Below are 19,977 nucleotides of genomic sequence, written 5' to 3' on the forward strand. Positions count from 1 at the left end.
TTTTTCCTATATATACCTATGAATAAGTTTAATTTATAAATTGGGCACAGTAAGAGATTGACGACAGTAACCAATAATAAAACAGAACAATTGTAACAATATATTGTAATATAAGTTAAATGAATGTGGTCCCCCTCTTCTACAGTAGTTCCAGCAACATGGAACTACTGTAATAAATTTCAAGACTTAGTAAAGGATAAGGCTCATAGTGATTACTCAACACAAATCAGTTATTATTATTAAATGGCAGATGTTGGCCCAATATGAAGTAACAAAATAGATACCAGGCAATGTTCTCTCTCCATCTCTCTCTCCTCATCTCTCTTCATCTCCAACCCTCCCCCCCCAACTTCCTTCCTCTCCCTTTGAGAGTAACATGACTAATTACCAAATCAAATAAAGCAGAAGTGACAATGTGTGACTTCAGAGAATAGACCATAAAAGGCTCTGTGGCTTCCTGCTTGTTTGTTCTTTTTCTCTTCAGGTACTCCCTCTGGGAGAAGAAGGCTGTCATGATGTGAGGACACTCAGGCCGCCCTACGGAGTGGCCCATGTGATGAGAAGTTGAGGCTTCCTGCCAACAGCCACATGAGTGTGCTATCTGGGAAGTGGACACTTTTGCCTCAGTCAAGCATTCTGCTGACTGCAGCCCTTGATGACAGCTTTACTATAGCCTCACTTGAAACCCTGAGCCACAGCTATCCAGCTAAGTCCTGATTCCTGATGCACAAAAACTGTGTGAACCAACAAATGTTTGTTGTTTTAAGCCTCTAAGTTTTGGAGTACTTTATTACTCAGCAATAGATAACCATCATTCTTTGTTTAACACAAATACTGTGATTCTTTCCAAAGAATTCTAGAAATCACTTTCTAAAAATGTCTTCTTTTGAGTAGGATAGCTTGTCTCAAAATCAGTGACTACAAAGGAATGGAAACAGGTGTGAAAACCGGCAATCAGACATCTCCATTAAATTTTTTTAACCTCATGATAAATCAAGTGACTGACAATAATCATAATGCAATACCTTAATGTTGTTGAGGTTGACTTCCTGCAGGCTGGGATCATTGGCTTTCATCTGCTGCAGACTCAGGTCCACATTGGTGGGATTGGGTGGCTCCTCAAATACTGGCTTGACCTTCTCACCTTTGACCACATCTAACACACAAGTTTTAATTTTATAAGGGCTCTCCTGCCAAAATCAAAGATGACTTCCCCCCAAAAGACCTTTCCTTCCTATGCTCCGATTCCAAGAATACTCTAATATCAATGATAGTAAGGCTGATTCTCAACTAAGCAAACATGTGAATGGTACAGTTTCAAGTCACAGTTTTAAACAATGACATTTCTCAACTGCAATGAGAAGTCTCAGTGGCTGACGCTACATGGAACCAAAAGTTTAGGAGGCCCCATGGCAAACTCCAACCCACCCCCTAAGTCCACAAGTAGTTATTGCTGCTGTATATAGACCACTTTCAGACTATAATCATCAAGCCACAGGACCTCCGATGCAAAAATGAAATAACGAAGTCTCTTCATTTCCAAAACCATACTTTTCCTCTGGCCTTTTTTAAAAAAAAAAAAATTATTTATTTATTCCTGTTAAGTAGGCGCCATGCCCAATGTGGGGTTCAAACTCATGACCCTGAGTTCAAGAGCTGCTCCACTGACTGAGCCAGCCAGGTGCCCCCTTTGGCCTCTTGACCATACCTCACCCTTCTCTAATTTCTATTTTGGAGCTTTAGTTTTGAGGAAGGCATGGGAAGAGAAAGGGACAGAGAGGTAGAATGGAACAATTCTCAAAAGCAGTTAACAAAACATCTGCAATATGTATGTAACATACAAACAGTTACTATCCCAATATACACAGAGCTCCTACAAATTAGTAGACAACCCAATTAAAAATGAACACATAATATGATCAGAAGAATCTCTGTCACTCAACCAAAAATATAAAAAGTAATTAAATTGTGAAGTTAAAAAATGAAACCCACTTGACTAGCACAAAAATGTAAAAAGAGATAACATGGAGAATTGACAACAATTAGGGAGTAAAACACATCCTCTTATGTTGGTGAGAACGTAAACTGGTACAAACTTTTTGGGAGTAATTTGGCCTTACTTATCAACATGTAAAATGTGGGTACTCTATGGCCCAGCAATTCTGTATCTAGGAGTCTAATCTACAGAAAAAACAGCACAAATACATACTTTTCAGGAATGTTCACTGACATATTACTTGCGACAGCAAAACATGATAAATGCAAAGCCCATCAGTGTGAAAATGGTTAAATAAGTTATGGCATAATCTCAAAATAAGATGCAATCTATTCATTAAAAGAAGAAGGCAAACATACACATACTGATAAAAGAGATCTACAATTTGAAAAAAAGTTAATGAAAAATGAAATACGCATTTCATTTGTACATGTAACAAAATCTGTATGAGATCTAGGTGAAGGAAACTATAAAACTTTATTGCAAGAAATCAAAAAGAACTAAAGGGAGGGATAAATGCAAGAGACTCAATACTGTTAAGACAACAGTTCTTCTCAACTTGAGCTATAGATTCAGTGCAACCCTAGTCAAAATCTCAGCAAGGTATTTTGTATTTTTAAATAAATTGATGTTAAGTTTATATGAAGAGGCAAAAGACCCAGAATAACCAACCCGATCTTGAAAAAGAACAAAGTTGGAGGACTGACACTACTCTAAGACTTACTATGAAACTACAGTAATCAAGAGAGTCTGGTATTGGTGAAAGAATAGACGAACAGATCAACAGAACAGAGTAGAGAGCCCAGAAATAAGTCCACATAAATATGGCCAACTGATTTTCAATAAAGGAGCAAAGGCAATGCAATGGAGAAGAGAGTGTTTTCTTTCTTTTCTTTTCTTTAGAGTTTTTTCAACAAATGGCACTAGAACTGGATAACCACACACAAACACATACATAAAAAAAGAATCTAGACATAGATCTTATACCCTTCACAAAAATTAACTCAAAATGTTTCACCTAAATGTAAAATGTAAAACAATAAACCCCCTAGAAGAAAACACAGAGAGGTGAAACTATGCTGCATGATACCATAATGGCAGATCCATGTCATTATACATTTGTCCAAACCCATCAAATGTACAGCCCCAAGAATAAACAACAGACTTAGGGTGATAATGATGTGTCACTATAGGTTCATCAAGTGTCACATATGTACCACTCTGGTGGGAGATGTTGATAACAGGGGAAGCTATGCATGAATTGGGGGCAGGGAGTACTTGGGAAATCTTTGTGCTTTCTGCTCAATTTTGCTGTGTACCTAAAATGCTAAAAAAATAAATCAAGCCTTAAAAAAAGTTAATGATATATCTGTGCATAAAAGCCCAGAAGATTATGCACCAGACTTTTAATAACAAACATGTTGTCAGAATGTTANCTTTGATAGAGAAGTTAAAAAGGATAAACATTTTTCACCTGCATGAATAAGCCAGAAAAAAAAAAAAGTAATACTGCTCATTGTTTGGATAAATAGCTCAGTATCAATGATGGTTGGTAAGTATGTTGCTCAGACTAGAAAGCACCTGCTAAGCCTCCTCCTTCACACAGAATAAAATATACTTAACCTAAGAAAAATCTGTGATCTCCTGCAAGATTTTATAGCACCCAGATTGCACTGTAGCAAACTTACTTGATTACTGGTCTGTCCCTCCCATGGACAGATAAGTTCCTTTAGGCAGAGACCATTTTTTATCTTCCTACCTAGGACATTCCTGACACCTAAGGTATTCAGTAGGTAACTAATGAATAAGTAAGAGAGTCTAAAAAACTTTACACTTTTCTGAGAAATGCTGACACGGAGAACAGGGGCCAAGAACTTTCTGTGCCAGTAAGTCCATGCCAGTGTGTCTTTCACGCTCTCAGGGGGAAGTGGATATTCAAATTCTAATGACCTGTGTCCATTATTGAGAAAAAAAAAAAAAAGATACCTAAAGAGAAAAGGGAACTTGCTGAAAATACTATAATTGATTTAAAAACATCGTTAGGAACATGAAACTGTTTGCAATCTGTGTTGATTATGCAACCTTTTTATCAGCAATCTTATATTTTAAGCTGAGCAGACCCAACAACAGAGTATGTTCTGGACAAAACACACTGATTGGTCCATTATGCTGCAAAACAGAACTTTGATTATTGGCTTTCCTATTCTGGTTTGAATGCTCAGAGCCCAGTGACCCTTAGTGAGTGGACGGAATCTACCTTCAAAGCCCGAAGGATAGAACTCTGGATTCAACAGGCATCCCTCTTATCAACAACACCTGAAGCTCTCAAGTTTCACAAACCACAGACTCCGCATCAACTTACTTCTCACGGGCACTTTGCCACCTTTAGTGCTGGCCATTTCTTCATCAAACTTTGGATTGTTGAGTAAATTGTGTACTCCAAGAACAGCTAAAAACAAAGATTAACAGTGAATATACAGTAAGTATGGGAATGCACATTAGGATGTCCACAATGTTAATATGCCTCTTGAAGAACAATTCTTCATTTCATAAAGATAAGTATCCAGACCCACCCCTGCCTTGCATAGTGTGTGGGACATATATAATGTTAAATAAGCCTATATATTAAAAAACCTCTTTCCAAGGCCACCAGCAATCTTCAGATATCTTTCTGGGGCTATACAGGTAGAATCATTTAGGATCTGGGGACAATGGTCCAGTTATATCCCCCAATTACTGAAAACTTGCTTAGACCTAGCTAAGTAGACTCAACCTTTCTGTTTTCTCATCTGTAAAATGGGACTGAGTCTAAGGATATTCTAAGATCTAACGTTATATAGATTATGGCATGTATTCTCCTAGAGGCAAATAGCAGAAAGATCATGGGCCTCTTTCATAAGTCACCCCATCTCTCAGGACCAACAGTTTTCCTCTCCCCTCTACAGCATCCTAGAGTGGGAAATAAAAGAGATGTCAGCTGGGGTGCCTGGGTGGCTCAGTCAAAGCATTCGACTTCAGCTCAGGTCATGATCTCGCAGTTCATGGGTTCGGGCCCCGTGTCGGGATCTATGCTGACAGCCAGCTCAGAGCCTGGAGCCTGTTTCAGATTCTGTGTCTCCCTCTCTCTCTGACCCTCCCCTTCTCATGCTATCTCTCTCTCTCAGAAATAAATAAAACGTTAAAAAATTTATAAAAATAAATAAGAACATTTAAAAAAAGAGAGAGAGAGATGTCAGCAACAAAAGGTCAGATAAGCACAATGAGATTTTCAGTCTCCTGTATTATGGGGAGCTTGCACCAGGAGGCAGCATAGGACGCAAGAAACAGCACTGGGAGAGCATGAGCTCTGAGCAGGCTAAAACACAACTGCCCGCTCTGCTGATGAAACTGTACAGAGACTGGCCACTGGGAGAAGGATCCCAGAACAGGTCATTGGTCAGTAGGTAGCTGAGGAGCATCTCAGAGCTCTTCATCAGTTGTAATGTAGTCGACACAGCCGAAGGAGGGAGGCAGCCAATAGCAACCCAAGATAGGTAAATAAGGAGAGCCAACAAATCCAGGGCTAAGGGTGGCACTCAGGAGCAGTCAGCTAGAGTTGGAATCCTGGTTCTGCCACAAACCATCTGTGTGGCTTGGGAAGTTACTAAATGCCTCTGATTTCCTCATCTGTAAAACAGGGATAATAATTATACTTTGTGTGTTACAAAGATTAAATGACTTCCTATGTGTCAGACAATGTTCTAAGTGCTTTACAAATTCTTGTTAAATAAATAAGAATTTGTCGGTGTTTCATCACTACCTAAGGAGAACATGCCCTATTTGATAAACACAGGCAACTGAGGTCATCCAAATATGTCTTGCCTTGGCCCTATACTCACTGTGTAACTTCATTTTTTATTTTTTAGATTTTTTAAAATGCTTATTTTTGAGAGGGACAGACAGTACGAGTAGGTGAGGGGCAGAGAGAAAGGGAGACACAGAATCATAAGCAGGCTCCAAGCTCTAAGCTGTAAGCACAGAGCTCGATGTGGGGCTCACAAACTATGAGATTGTAACCTGAAGTTGGATGCTTAACCGCACCCCTTCAATGAGCAACTTCTAATTATAAATTGGCTCCCCTTGCGAAGTTTCAACTTTTGTGTTATCTGTTTCCTGTGAATCTGGTTAGTGGATCTGCTCCAAACTGATGGCGCCTATGTGCATGGACAAGATGAAATCTCTAGGCCAGGAGGCTGTTGGTCAAGCTAAGGTACAGCTGCTCCGGGAAGTGTGGTCTTGCGGGTCAGCTGCTGCTCCCGTGCTGCTGTCTACCTGCCACAGTAACGTGTACAGGCCACTGACACTCACTGTTTCCTAAACCTTGCTGGCTGTCAGCCCACCCACTCAGGGTGCCGCACTTGATCTTCCAGAAAGGTCCACCCTAGAGAAGATGCTGTCACCCACCCCCAGGTGGGCTTCCTCCCGGGCTCTGAGGGAGCACCTGACGAAGGGGTGAGGCTGAGTAGAGATAGCAACACCATTTTCCTTCTGGATTATTCCCCTAGTTTTACTGTATGAATTTCAGATTCTAGCTTCTTCCAAATGACTGGTGTTTTTCTCTTTCTCCTTTCTTCAGCATTTCCTGGGAATTCAAGCCCAGCCGGGCATTCTCCCTTTGGGCAATTCCAGTAGAAACCATGAGACAACCCTTGAGAGGAGCAGTAACCATGACAGGATCTCTCCACAGCAACCACAGGGCTAAGAAGAAAGGTCACTGCAAAGCACCTTCTTAACTGCATGACGCAGGTGCCTCAAATTCTGCAGTGATTTCTGAGAGAGATTCAAATATATGAACTTAATACTGACCACTGCCTATTCACAGAAGGAATGTAAATGTAGCTGAGATGGCAGGCATGCTTTTAGAAGAAGGCATGGCTGGTTCTCCTGGGAGGGAGGATTGATGATTATTACAAATGTCTTTCAGTGGAATAAACATGCGAGGATTCTTGCCAAAGCTTGTGGACTGTTTCTGAAAGTGCCTTTACCCTGTGGTGACCTAATAACCATAATAATCCATATTTACATCCCACTTGGAAAAAAGTGCATCCCACTAATGCACAAATATGCTGGTATATTCACAGAATCTTTCTTGAAGGCTATATTATAAGTGGGAGGGGGTTAATTAGGGTACGAAACTTTCTTTTTTAAATCTTTATATATTTTTGAGAGAGACAGAGAGAGAGAGAAAAAACACGATTGGGGGACAAGCAGAGAGACAGGGTAACAGAGAATCCTAAGCNGGAAACTTTCTTTTTTAAATCTTTATATATTTTTGAGAGAGACAGACAGAGAGAGAGAGAAAAAACACGATTGGGGGACAAGCAGAGAGACAGGGTAACAGAGAATCCTAAGCAGGCTCTGTGTTGTTAGCACACAGCAGGGGACAGGGCTCAATTCCACGAACTGTGACATCATGACCATGAGCCAAAATCAAGGGTTGGATGCTTAACTGACTGACCCACCCAGGTGCCCCAAAAATTTACTTTCAGTAGTCTTTGTTGTTGTTGTTATGTTCCAATAAAAGTTTATTCACAAAAACAGGATGCAAGTCACAGTTAGCTGATCCCTAATCTACTGCCATCTCGACTACCCATTCTTTTACACTATTTGTGTTTTGCCTATCTGCATGTATAACCAATTCAAATCATAACAACATTTACTATTTTGTTGCTACTGTTAAGAAAACTAGAAAAAGGTGAGGAGATCGGGTTGAATATGGCTTTACTTACTGTGTGGATGCAACGGTAAATAACTCCTGCTCCATGGTTGAGCTAACAAACCTTTTAGTAGCAATCAGAATGGAACAGTGACTGTGGGAAAGAGCAAGAGCTGCATGGATATTTAATATGATAATAAAATGCGATAAAATGTCAAATGTGAAAGCTTCTTAGAAAGAGTAAGCGTTATTATTTTACGGTTTAAATTCTCAATGCTCCTTTAGATTTATTCCCTTTGGTTTCTCAAATTCTTGAATTTTGTAGCACAGGTATTTTTGGGACATTTTAAAGCTGAGATAGGACTTTACATTTTACAGCTGAGACACATAGAGCAAAGTAAGGTTTGCTCAGAGAGGTTAAGTCACTTGCATCAAGTCTTACAGCTGCATAATGACAGAAGTCAACCTGGTATCGCAATCCTTATCAGTAGTTACAGTAGTTACGGAGAAGCTCAAAGGCTGCTGCTGGGGATGCCAGTGAGTGCCTGGAGGTCACAGAGCCAGACAGGAAAGCTTCCCAGAGGTAAGGACTAACCTGCAAGATCATAGAGTTCGGTGTCAGAGGCGCTGGCCAAAGCTTCTTCTAGTTCTGGGTCAAGGGTCACTTTTTCTTCTTTACGAGTTTCTATGGGCTTTTCTTTGGGGATGAAGACTCTCCCTTTAAACCAGAAGAAAAACAAAAACCATTGTGTGCTGCTGACCAGGGTAGGGTAAAAGGACTGACCAGACAATGCAGCTCTGGCCACTAAAATTTGCATGCCCAACAGGGATTCCTTAATTGCTGGGAGGATAGCAGTATCACTAATCCACTATCAGAGGGAAGGAATGTCAGAGGAGGAATCCTGCATTCTATAACACAAAGATCTGAGGAGATTACGGTCTTTAAACAGAGAGAAACTGTGTTTTTTACCTCTCCACCTCTGATTGCCCTTAGACCTAGACAAGAGAGGCCCTGCCACAGGCCCTACTCTGATCTTCCTCTCCTGCAATCTCCCTCTTCCACATATCGAGGGAGGAGTTAGGGTGCCAAAGGGACATCACCATCTAGAATCCAGGCCACCTGCTAGACCACGCTCCAGGCATCTGGAACCCTGGAATTCTCTGCCCAAAGACACCTGAACCTGCTTCCAGGGCCTGCATGAATCCCTTCCCCAGGTCACATTGCTGTGCACCCCAGGCCATGAGGAAGCTCTTTGTAGGTGAGTATGGATGAAGCTTGGATATGTAGGCTGGGTGTCAAATATGTATGCCTGAAGCCCTAGCAGTGTAAGACAGACTCATATGCTTCCACGAAACTTTTAGAAGTTCAAGAATCCTGGCCTTTTAGGTGTATTTATAGGAATATAAAACATATGTATACATACATATATATACATACACATATATTTTGAAAGAGAGAAAGAGAGAATGTATGAGCAGGGGAGGGGCAGAGAGAGGGAGAGAGAAAATCCCAAGCAGGCTCTGAGCTGTCAGCGTAGAGTCTAATGCAGGACTCGATCTCATAAACCATGAGATCATGACCTGAGCTGAAATCAGTAGTCAGATGCTTAACTGACTGAGCTTCTCAGGTGACCCAAACATATGCACTGTCATATGCACTGTCATATACGCTATCAGCGCATAGCCCAATGTGGGGCTCAATCTCATGAACTGTGAGATCATGACCTATGCCGAAATAAAGAGTTAGATGCTTAACCGAATGAAGCACCCAGGCACTCCAGAGTATAAAAGATATTTTAAGAGTTTGTTACCTTTTAAATATTTATGAAAAATGGCACATGGACTTATATTTGTATTCTTGTTTCAGACCTTGCAAATTGGAAATGGATTCATCCAAACATTCATCCAAATGTTGCTGAGGGACAAACTGGTATTCCTCCAGAGCTTTTCTCCCTAGATTGAGATTGTTGACCACTAGGATGCTGTATCTGGGGTCACTTGGACTAGTGTAGTGACCTAGTGACCTGGGGACACAGTCATCACTCTAGAGCATACCAAAGGAAGTCAGATTTAAAGGGAGAAATCAGGGGCACCTGAGTGGCTCTGTCGGTCAAACATCTGACTTCAGCTCAGGTCATGATCTCCTGGTCTGTGAGTTTGAGCCCTCATCCGGCTCTGTGCTGACAGCTCAGAGCCTGGAGCGTGCTTCTGATTCTGTGTCTCCCTCTCTCTCTACGCCTCCCTGCTTGCCCTCTGTGTCTCTCTCTCAAAAATAATAAGCATTAAAAAAACTTAGAGGGAGAAATCAGGGTTGACATATTTAGAAATTGTGGTGGTCTGTGAACATCAAGGTACTCTGTGCTTCCCACATGCACATACTCTGCCAGCATCTCCTGCTTCATCCTGTCAGCCAGATTCCATTTATTCTGCCCCTGACTTACTCCTGAATATGTTGATATCTATGCCCTACCTCACCAGCCTCAACCTCTGGACTAATGATCACATCAGTGGGAGAATCGCATGTTACCTGCTCCTTACGTTTAGTCAGGTTAGCGTACCCACATCCCACATGTGCAATGACTCATAAAAGGAAATCCAGGACATTTCAGAGCTGCCATAGCAAATACTCCACACCTACTTATACTTTTTCCCAATTCCTTCCGGTTTTTGATTCTTGGTTTCTTTTTTGGAGCTGCTCTTACTTCTTGGCATGATCTTTGATATTGTTCTCCTCCATTTTGATCTCTGGAGTTCCCTAAATACTCACCCTTCAATTGCCCTCTCCTCTGTCCCTTGGGTAGAACAGACAGCTGGCTCTAGCTTCAGCCAATGGGGACCAACACTGTTTCCACGTCTCCATGGCTAGCCAGCTCTTCCCTACTCCCACTGGAAATGTAAAGGGCAAACCCAAAGTCAGTAACTCTCCTTCATGAATCCTCTCCAAGAGATGTCCCTGGTTGCAGGGGCTGTTTACCAGAGTTTACCAGAACTTCCAACTGGTTGGATATGTTAACAGGGACCAGGCAGAGCTGGGCACCCTAGAGAAACACCACTGCTTGTGGTCAATCTGGGGTCAAGGTCTCTACCTTTGACCATCAACCTGCTTCCTGTCTCAGCTCACATAAACTGCCACATTTCCCAGAAAAAAGGAAAATACACTGGAGAATGATGAAAAACACAAGAAGAATGACCAGAAGATAGAATATGAAAAAGAAAATAACCAATCAATAACATCTCAGACACTGGGGTTTATCCCAGACTTATTTTTCATAGTATCTGCAGCCCAAAGCCTTTTCCTTGTGGCTCAGATGATCTCGGTTCCAGAGTCAAATAGGCTTCTACGTTCCTCCTTCCTGGAAGTGTTTAGGATTACCCGAAACACCAGGTGCACAGGTGGCCCCCAGATGTCCAAATTTAGGACAATTGCTGCTGCACATCCATGCCTAGGGGCGCCAACTACACATCACGTTCTAAGTGAATAAAACCATCACGGAGACTTAAATGTGGCCCGGGAACCTGAGGACCCAGGGCACATGGTGTTCAGAACTAAGGTTGTACAGCCCCTCTCCTGAGGCCTTCATGATCGCCTCCCCCTGCTCCCACGTCATGCACTGGTCCTCCCAGGGGCCCTGCAGACTCTGCTCTGATCTCTCCACTCTGTATGGAAAACTTGCTCTCTGCTCATTTTGTCCAACTGTGCTGCTTCTCAACCTTCTCCTAAGCACTGGGCAACTTGTGTGCCCCTTCTGTATTCCCATTTACTACTCAAGACTGCTCCTGGACTCCTAACTCCCCTCTGAAACATCTGGAAATTAATCTGGATGGAGAGATACTTTACCATTGCTGCTCCCCCTGACCTGTACTCTGAGAAGAAGCGACCACAGCTTCCCTCTTATTATTCGGTCACTACCCTAACATTGGATGTTAATTGGGATTCCATTAAAGATCTGACATTGTAAGTCTTCTTTCACAATGAAATTGGTCCAACAGCAGCTAGGCTGCCATAGAAACAGCTCCATATTTCTATGGTAGTCCTTAGTTATTTGCCCAGTTTGTCACTGTCCAAGTTCACTATCTTAATAAATTGACATTATCAGTGGCGCCTGATTCATCAAGTGTGCACAATTCAGAGGAGAGCCAGATGTTGCTCTGACTCATGCCAACTCAGGAGCTGTCCTCCTTCCCCCCACCTCTCATCAGGGGCCCGAACAGAAGCTCTGAGATGGCATTCACTTGAACCACTATTTATCAAGTGCCTCCTCTGTGTCAGTTTCTTTGCTGGGATGCAAGAGACCCAGTCCCACTCTAGGGATCTCATCTAATGTGGGAAACACACAGAACCCCAAGTAAACAGACAAAAGGATGAACAACACAGCAACAGTGCTGTGAAAGCAATAAATGAGTGTCACAGCAGACAGAAGGGAAGGTCAGGGAAAGCCCGAGGACCCGACATTTAAGCTGAGATGTTTAGAATGTGAAAAATGGGAATGTGGGTCAGAAGGAAGGTGCCATGAGAAAGCCCTGGGATGGGAAAGGAACTCGGCAAATTTGGGGAAATGAACAAAGATAGTGGGGCTAAGGCTTAGCAAAGGAAGGGGATATGAGATCAGGGAGGTGGGCAAGGAGAGCTCTCCCAGGGCTCTGAGGACCACAGTAAGGATTTGAGACTTGAAGCAGGGGAATGACATGATCTGATTTGCATTTGAAAAAGACTGTAGTTGCCAGAAGGTTACCAATGATTCCATTAGTATCTATGGGCTCATGTCACTGTCTGTAACTGAGGAAACTGCACAAGCTACTGGGACCCATTTTTCCTCCTTTTCCTCCAAATGGGAGCCCAGGGTTAGGGGCTAAGGAGGATGGGCTTTCCTTGTCTTGAAGGAATATCCCTTTGCTTCTCAGAGCCTCACCAGGACCAGGACTATCACAGTGCTTCTCTCACTAGACCACAAGCTTCTGGAGGGCAAGGTAGGGTCCTATTCACTGTGGCCCCTGCACCTGGTGCCTGGTACATGCTGGCTGAGGGAATGGTGGACTGTACTGGTCTCTAATGGTAGCATCTCAGGTTAGGGTCTGGTGCCACAGCTATGCTACACCCATCCTAGAAGAAAGGCCTTGAGGGCACGTCTGCAGCTGGTGAAGCACCGGGCTAAGAGAAACACACCAATGCTTACAGGACCTTCTTTCAGGCATGACACTACCTCACACTGCCAAAGCTTTTTCTTTGAGGCTGAAGATATTTTTCATACAACTAACCTGAGTACCATTACACTCTAAGTATTTATTTATTTATTTAGCCTATATTGTGCCATATATTTTTTTGTAATTAATAAACTTTATTTTTTTTGGAAGAGTTTTAGGTTCATAGAGCACAGTATAGAGAGTTCCCATATACTGCTTGTCCCACACTTACAAACCCACCCCCAACGACATCCTGCAGCAGAGTGGTACGTCTGTTATAACTGATGAAGCTACATTGACATCATTATCACCCAAAGTCCATAGGTTATATTAGGGTTCACTCTTGGTGGTGCACTTTCTACAGGTTTGGACAAATGTACACTGACTGTGAAAGCAAGTCATGTTTCTTTCATAAAGAGTCCAGTTCTTGGGCTTCCTTCCTACTTGCAGGTCAGGTCCCTTGCTGGACCCCCTGTGACAAGATATCGGGAGGCCCTTTGTCCCAGGATGTGGTGCCTGGGGTCCTTACCTTTCTTTTCTCCAGTAAAGGGCACAAAGTCTTCCCGGTCTTTCTGTTCCAAAGCCTCCTTCTCCAGGTACATGAGGAGATGCTCGCGATCAAATGGGCCAGTGGCTGCTTTCTGTGTCTGGTCTTTCTGTCGCAATCCAGCTGGTAGCAGGGCGCTCTGATGACACAGAGGTGTGAGGGAGAAGGAAGGTGTTTGCTCTACTGATGTTCTGTTACCCAGCCCCCACCCCAGCCCTGCTGATAACGGGGGAGGAGGGACACCTGTGTAGAGACGCATGTGTGAACTGAGGACTAAGGTCTCCGGCATGTCTCTGAGCCCCTACTTGCTCTAACATCCTGGCTGAGGGGAAGGCTCCCAGTGAGTGCAGGCAGAACACAAACGGCTAGAGCAGCCTCCGAGTCTTCTGTAGGTGCTTTCTAGAATGTGGTGGCAAAAGTCCAGCTGCCCTTTGTGGCCTCCTTCCTCACAGATCACACTTAGGTTTGGCCAGCTCTGCACCCAAGGTGCTCCGAGGCAGGCATATGGAGACTAACGAGGAGCCAACGTGGCTATCCTCTCCTATTTCTAGCCTCTCTCCTAGGAAAACATCCAAGCATGTAAGCAAATACGGTAGATGCTGATACCTACTTGATGAAGCTTAGGGATTCCTTAAGTTTCAAAAACAAAAACATTTGTAAAAGTAAATAAAATATCCAGTGTCTGGCTTATCAAGATATCATATAAATATTTTTAGTGACATTTTTATTTATAGTAAAACTCATTATTTTGAATGCCTCAGATTCTCAGGTTAAGATAACACTATCAGGGCTGAAGAAAGTGTTTGCTAAACAAACACTGTAACAAGCTACTTAGCGTTTCAAGAGCTCATGAAAATATTAGAAGCTCCACTTAAATTTACATGATAGTATTGTTACGATAATTCAAATCTATCCGTTGTTGTAATATCACCAAAGGTTTCAAATTATTTATGCATTTTTTTATAAATGAGATATGAAAAATGTCTGTATTTGGGGTTAAAGACCTGGTTTAAATACCACTTCTGGTATTTACTAATATGGGATCTTATTTCAACTACCTTTCCTAGTTTGTCCCTCTCATATATGAAATGGGAATCATATTTTTAAATTTTTTTAATTTTTAAAATTTCATTTAGAGAGAGAACATGCACAGAGGGGGAGGGGCAAAGAGAGTGGGAGAGGGAGAGGGGGAGAGGGAGGGAGAGAGAGGGAGGGAGAGAGAGAGAGGGAGGGAGGGAGGGAAAGAGAGAGAGAATATCCCAAACAGGCTTCACACTCAGCATGGGACTTGATCCCATGACCATGGGATCATGACCTGAGCTGAAATCAAGACTCAGACACTCAGCTGACTGAGCTGCCCAGGTGCTCCTGAACAGGAATAAGACAATTTACCCCAAGGGCTTCTGTGCCCAGTAGAGTGTATGACCTCACAGAAGAACTATGGTAAGATTTGTTCTATTTCCCTCTTTCTTTCTTCTTCCCTAAGTCAGACTAGTCCTTTCTCAAGCAAAGGAAAATATTTTTTACCATTTACATTAAACTGTTTTTTGAGAAATACACTTGCCATATTATACTGAAGATGTGGCTACTGCGGTTCTTCATGAATTTGTCAGAGTGAGTGACCCAGAACCAATCAGGGGAAGAACCCAGAATTTGTATTTGCAGCTAAGGGATCTCTACACCATTGTTAAAGGACCAAGCTGCCACTATTTATTCCATACTATCATGAACTACGCTGCTTCAGTTCCAGGTCACTAACCTTGGGATCTAGGTCATCAAGAACATTTTCCAACTGTTTCAGTTCCTCTTCTGAGAGCTTGCCAAGAAGCTCATCTTCATCAATGTTCTTGTATTTCTCCAGCTCTTTTTGAAAAGGGAGTGCCATGGTTTCTTATATGCCCTTCTCATGGGTCGTGAACATTTAAACAGGCCAGCTTCCCAGGACTTCAGAATACTACAAATAAGAAACAGACACCGTTATCTTATTCTGCGAACCGGACTTATTGACAGGAGATGGGGCTGTGCTATCTGGAGTTTTTACTGGACAAATAATTACAAGAAAAGCTAATATCACCTCCCTCTTTAGGGCAACTAGACAGCTTACAAAGGGTTTTCATATGCATTCTTTCGTTTATTTAGATCTTTACAAGGAGCCCAGAAAGGAAGCCTGGACAGATATTAATATCCCATTTTACAGATGAAGACTCTGAGGCGAAGGTGGCTAAGTGCTTGGCTAGAGGCTCCAGAGCTGGCGTGTGTCAGGCGTCCTGGTTTCCAGTGGAGTAGGGAGCCTTCCTACCACACTACTCTGCCTCCTCCAGCCTTCCACAGAAAACAGAAACAAACAATGCACTAATTGTAAGGCAGTTGTAAGAAGCATACTTGTGTCTTTTCAGGGAGAGAGTGATGTGAGGAATACAAAATGGGGCTAATTCAGGAAAGAGTTTGGGACGTTCGTGTGAGAAAGCATTGTTCAGTAACTCCCTGCAATTCATCTAAGTAAGATTCTAAAATCCTGACTACATACTCTCTCCATCTTTATTTTTTTCTTTCCTCATTTCCTATTCTCTTTCTAGTCCCATTTCCTTTTTTTAAAAATTTTTTAATGTTTATTTATTTTTGAGAGAGAGATTGATAGAGTGAGACCAAGAGAGGGGCAGAGAGAGAGGGAGACACAGAATCTGAAGCAGGCTCCAGGCTCTGAGCTGTCAGCACAGAGCCTGACGCAGGGCTCAAACCCACAAACTGTGAGATCATGACCTGGGCTGAAGTTGGAAGCTTAACTGACTGAGCCCCCCAGGCCCCCCCCCCCCCTTTTTTTTAAGTAGGCTGAAGTGAGAGCCCAACATGGGCTTGAACTCAAAACCCTGAGACCAAGAACTAAGCTGAAATCAAGAGTCTGATGCTTAACTGACTGAGCCACCCAGCAGCCCCTAGTCCCATTTCCTTTTTGTTTCCGTAGTCATGCTCCCTGTTTCGTCACACCTCTAGTCCATTCTCCTTTCAACCCACCCTTTTATACCACCTTACTCCTAAACTTCCACTCAAAATGAAATTTTTACTCAATCCCGTCTTTCCTGCAGAGGGTTTTTCATCTCTCCCTTAGAAAGATAATATTGCATTTAGGAAATAGCAAGGTGCTTACTTAGCTGATTGTGTTTCTCCTTATGCAGTATTAACCTCAATCAGATATTTCAAGGCAATTAATATCTGCTGTATACCTATTATTTGTCAGGTATGGGTCTAGAAAGCAGCAACACAAAGATTAACAAGATGTGATCTCTCCTTCAAGAAGATCACAGCTCAGTGAGACACCTGAATAGAGATAATACCACTTGAAAAGTGTTGTAACAGAAGTATAAAATAGGTTTAAAAGCACAAGACGGAGGCATCTGGGTGGCTCAGTCGGTTAAGCTTCCGAATTTGGCTCAGGTCATGATCTCACAGTTCATGAGTTTGAGCTCCATGTCAGGCTCTGTGGTGCCAGCAGAGCCCAGAGCCAGCTTTGGATTCTGTGTCTCTGTCTCTCTCTCTGCCCCTCCCTGCTCACTCTTTCTTTCTCTCTGTCTCAAAAATAAATAAACATTTTAAAAAATTTTAAAACACAAGAGGAAGTAATTATCGGGTAAGAGAGGTGGGGAGTTGAGAGGAAACTGTGAAAAAGGGGTTGTGTCTGAGCCCTGAAGGAAAAGATCACAGTTGGGTGCGGGTGGGGAAGGATTATTCCAGAGGAAGAGCAGCATAAACAAAGGCACAAAGATAAGAAGGTAGAAGATATGTTGGTGAAGGGCTGATGTGCTACAGGGAGAGGAAAGAACTAAAGGCAAGACAGGGACAGTGTGCAGGGCCTTCTCTATGAGCCTCGTTAAGGACCCTGGGCTTTATTCTGTTGGAGATGGGGAGCCACCACACATTTTTATTTTTATCATTATTATTTTTGTTAGTTTAAAAAGTGTTTATTTTTGAGAGAAAGAGAACACAGGTGGGGAGGAGAAGAAGGAGAGGGAGAGAGAATATCAAACAGGCTCTTCACTCTCAGTGCAGAGTCCCCCTCGGCGCTCGAACTCACAAACCATGAGATCATAACCTGAGTCGAAATCAAGAGTTGGATGCTCAACTGACTGAGCCACCCAGGCACCCCTCCACCACAAATTTTTAAAGTAGAGGAATGATCTGAAAAGCCCTGTTTTGTTTTTTTTTTTTATAGAAAGTAAATCAAAAGGTAAGAATGAAAATAGGTTTCATGGGAAGAGACTGGGTGAAGGTGAGCCACTGAAGGGCTATTAGAATGTTGCTCTCCTCCCATATTAATTCAACTGCTCACCACATTCAAGTCTGTGGTTTTCTATTTGGGTGTCTTTTCCATATACAACATAACTCTCTCATTAGTCAGATTTTTTTTTTTTTTTTTTGAGAGAAAGAGAGACAGCACGGGAGAGCATATACACTGCAGGTAGGAGCAGAGGGACACGGAGAGAGAGTGAATCTTAAGTAGGTTCTATGCTCAGTGTGGAGACCGATGTGAGGCTTGATCTCATGACCCTGAAATCAAGAGTCAGAAACTTAACTGACTGAGCCATGAGACACTCCAAGCCTGACTTTTTAAGCTTCCATTGCTATAGTCCAGTAAAACAAACATACTCCTGCAAAAACTATTCCACTGAAGTCAGAGACCAATTGGATCATAGGCACTTTGTTCTGGTCCCTGCAACCACTTATTTATCACGTGACACTGGGCATGGATCTAAATCTGCCAGGCTCTTAACCATCAAAAGAACTGGTTGAGCCATCCTACTTAAAGTTACACAGTTTTCCACTTTTTTTTTTTAATTTTTTTTTTTAAGNAGTTTTCCACTTTTAACATCCTGAAACTGAGATGTATTTTACAATGGATGATCCTACAATTACTGTTGGCCCAACAGCAGCCAAGATGTACTTGACACTGCCTATGAATGCATAAATATCAAAAGCACTAGCTTCAAAACTAGAAGAATGGGAGTCAGGGATTTGGAAAAAAAAATCCCAGGAGCTTTAAAAAAAAAAAATAGTGGACCAACCACTCTTTTTAAACCTAATGGAGAAGGAGTGAGAGTNTATCACTCTTTTTTAAAAAAATGTTTTTAATGTTTGTTTATTTTTGAGGGAAAGAGAGAGCGCATGAGTAGGGGAGGGGCAGAGAGAGAAGGAGACACAGAATCTGAACCAGTCTCCAGGCTCTGAGCTGTCAGCACAGAGCCTGATGCAGGGCTCGAACTCACAAACCATGAGATCATGACCTGGCTGAAATCAGACACTTAACTGACTGAGCCACCCAGGTGCCCCACCACTCTTTTTTTTTTTTTTTTTTAAGTTTATTTATCCATCCTGAGAGAGAGTACAAGCAGGGGAGGGGCAGAGAGAGGGAGAGAGAGAGATAGAAAGAGCATCCCAAACAGGCTCCATACTGACAGCTCAGAGCCCAGTGTGGGGCTCGAACTCACGAACTATGAGATCATGACCTGAACTGCAGTCAGCTACTTAACCGCCTGAGCCACCCAGGCGCCCCGAAACAATTACTACTCTGAATGGCACTGAGGATATGCTGTGTGGGAAAAAAACAGACATTAATGGCTGAATTAAAAAGTGGCTCAAAAAGTTGAACTCTAAAGGTGAAGAACTTTTAAGAATATTAACCAATTTATTTCACTTGCACTTTTTTTTATGCCTGGAGTGATCTATAATCCAAAAAATGTATTCACAGAAGCTATATTTCAAATGGCCAGATCATTGGTAGGTCAATGCATAAACAAATTGTAGTATACCCACATAATGGAATCTATTCAGAAGTAAAAAGGAATGAACTATTGAAACACACTATAACATGGAGGAACATCCAAATAATTATGCTGAATAAAAGAAGCCAGCCCCAAAAGAATGCAGATGGTATGACTCCATTTATCTAAAATGCTAGAGAGTGTAGACCGATCTATATGACAGACAGTAAATTAGTAATTGCTTGGGGATGGAAGAGAGACAGGTAGTGAAGGGCAGAGGAGAGGATCCTGAAGGGGCATGAGGAAAATTTTGAGCTATACATATGTTTGTTCACTACTATGATTGTGGTGATGGTTTCACAGGTGCATGCATATTAAAACTTAGCAAACTGTACACTTTAAATACATGCAATTTTAAAGGATTAATAGAGGCACCTGGTTGGCTCAGTCTGCTGAGCACCCGACTTTGGCTCAGGTCATGATCTCACAGTTGATGGGTCTGTACTGGACAGTTCAGAGCCTGGAACCTGCTTCAGATTCTGTGTCTCCCTCTCTCTCTACCCCTCCCCCACTTGCATTCTGTCTCTCAAAAATAAATAAAAATGTTTAAAAAATTCAAAAAAAAAAAGAATATATGCAATTTGTATGTAAATTAAATGATTTCAAGAAAGTCTGTATGTAAATCTAATCTTTTAGTCATTCATTTTAAAAACTTGGACCACCCTCATATTCTCCTCTTTTTTTTTTTTTTTTAATGTTTATTTGACAAGGTGGGAGGAGGGAGGGTAGGGACAGAAAGAGAGGG

The 19,977-nt window shown here is 42.2% G+C and overlaps 1 protein-coding gene across 1 annotated transcript in view; it reads right to left on the reverse strand.

Moving 5' to 3' along the window:
* The window catches only part of TMOD2 (tropomodulin 2), a 73,201-nt gene that overhangs the window by 24,699 nt on the left and 28,525 nt on the right, over nucleotides 1-19,977 (reverse strand). The window contains exons 3-7 of the mRNA XM_077764396.1: nucleotides 15,179-15,373; nucleotides 13,402-13,558; nucleotides 8,287-8,409; nucleotides 4,359-4,445; nucleotides 1,026-1,156 (exon numbers count right to left, since the gene is read on the reverse strand). Of these exons, the coding sequence (XP_077620522.1) occupies nucleotides 1,026-1,156; nucleotides 4,359-4,445; nucleotides 8,287-8,409; nucleotides 13,402-13,558; nucleotides 15,179-15,304 (624 nt within the window). The 5' untranslated portion in view covers nucleotides 15,305-15,373. The remainder of the gene's footprint in view (nucleotides 1-1,025; nucleotides 1,157-4,358; nucleotides 4,446-8,286; nucleotides 8,410-13,401; nucleotides 13,559-15,178; nucleotides 15,374-19,977) is intronic.

This window comes from Crocuta crocuta, unplaced genomic scaffold (assembly GCF_008692635.1).
Source record: "Crocuta crocuta isolate KB4526 unplaced genomic scaffold, BGI_CrCroc_1.0 scaffold102, whole genome shotgun sequence".
In the NCBI taxonomy this organism is placed as follows: Eukaryota; Metazoa; Chordata; class Mammalia; order Carnivora; family Hyaenidae; genus Crocuta; species Crocuta crocuta.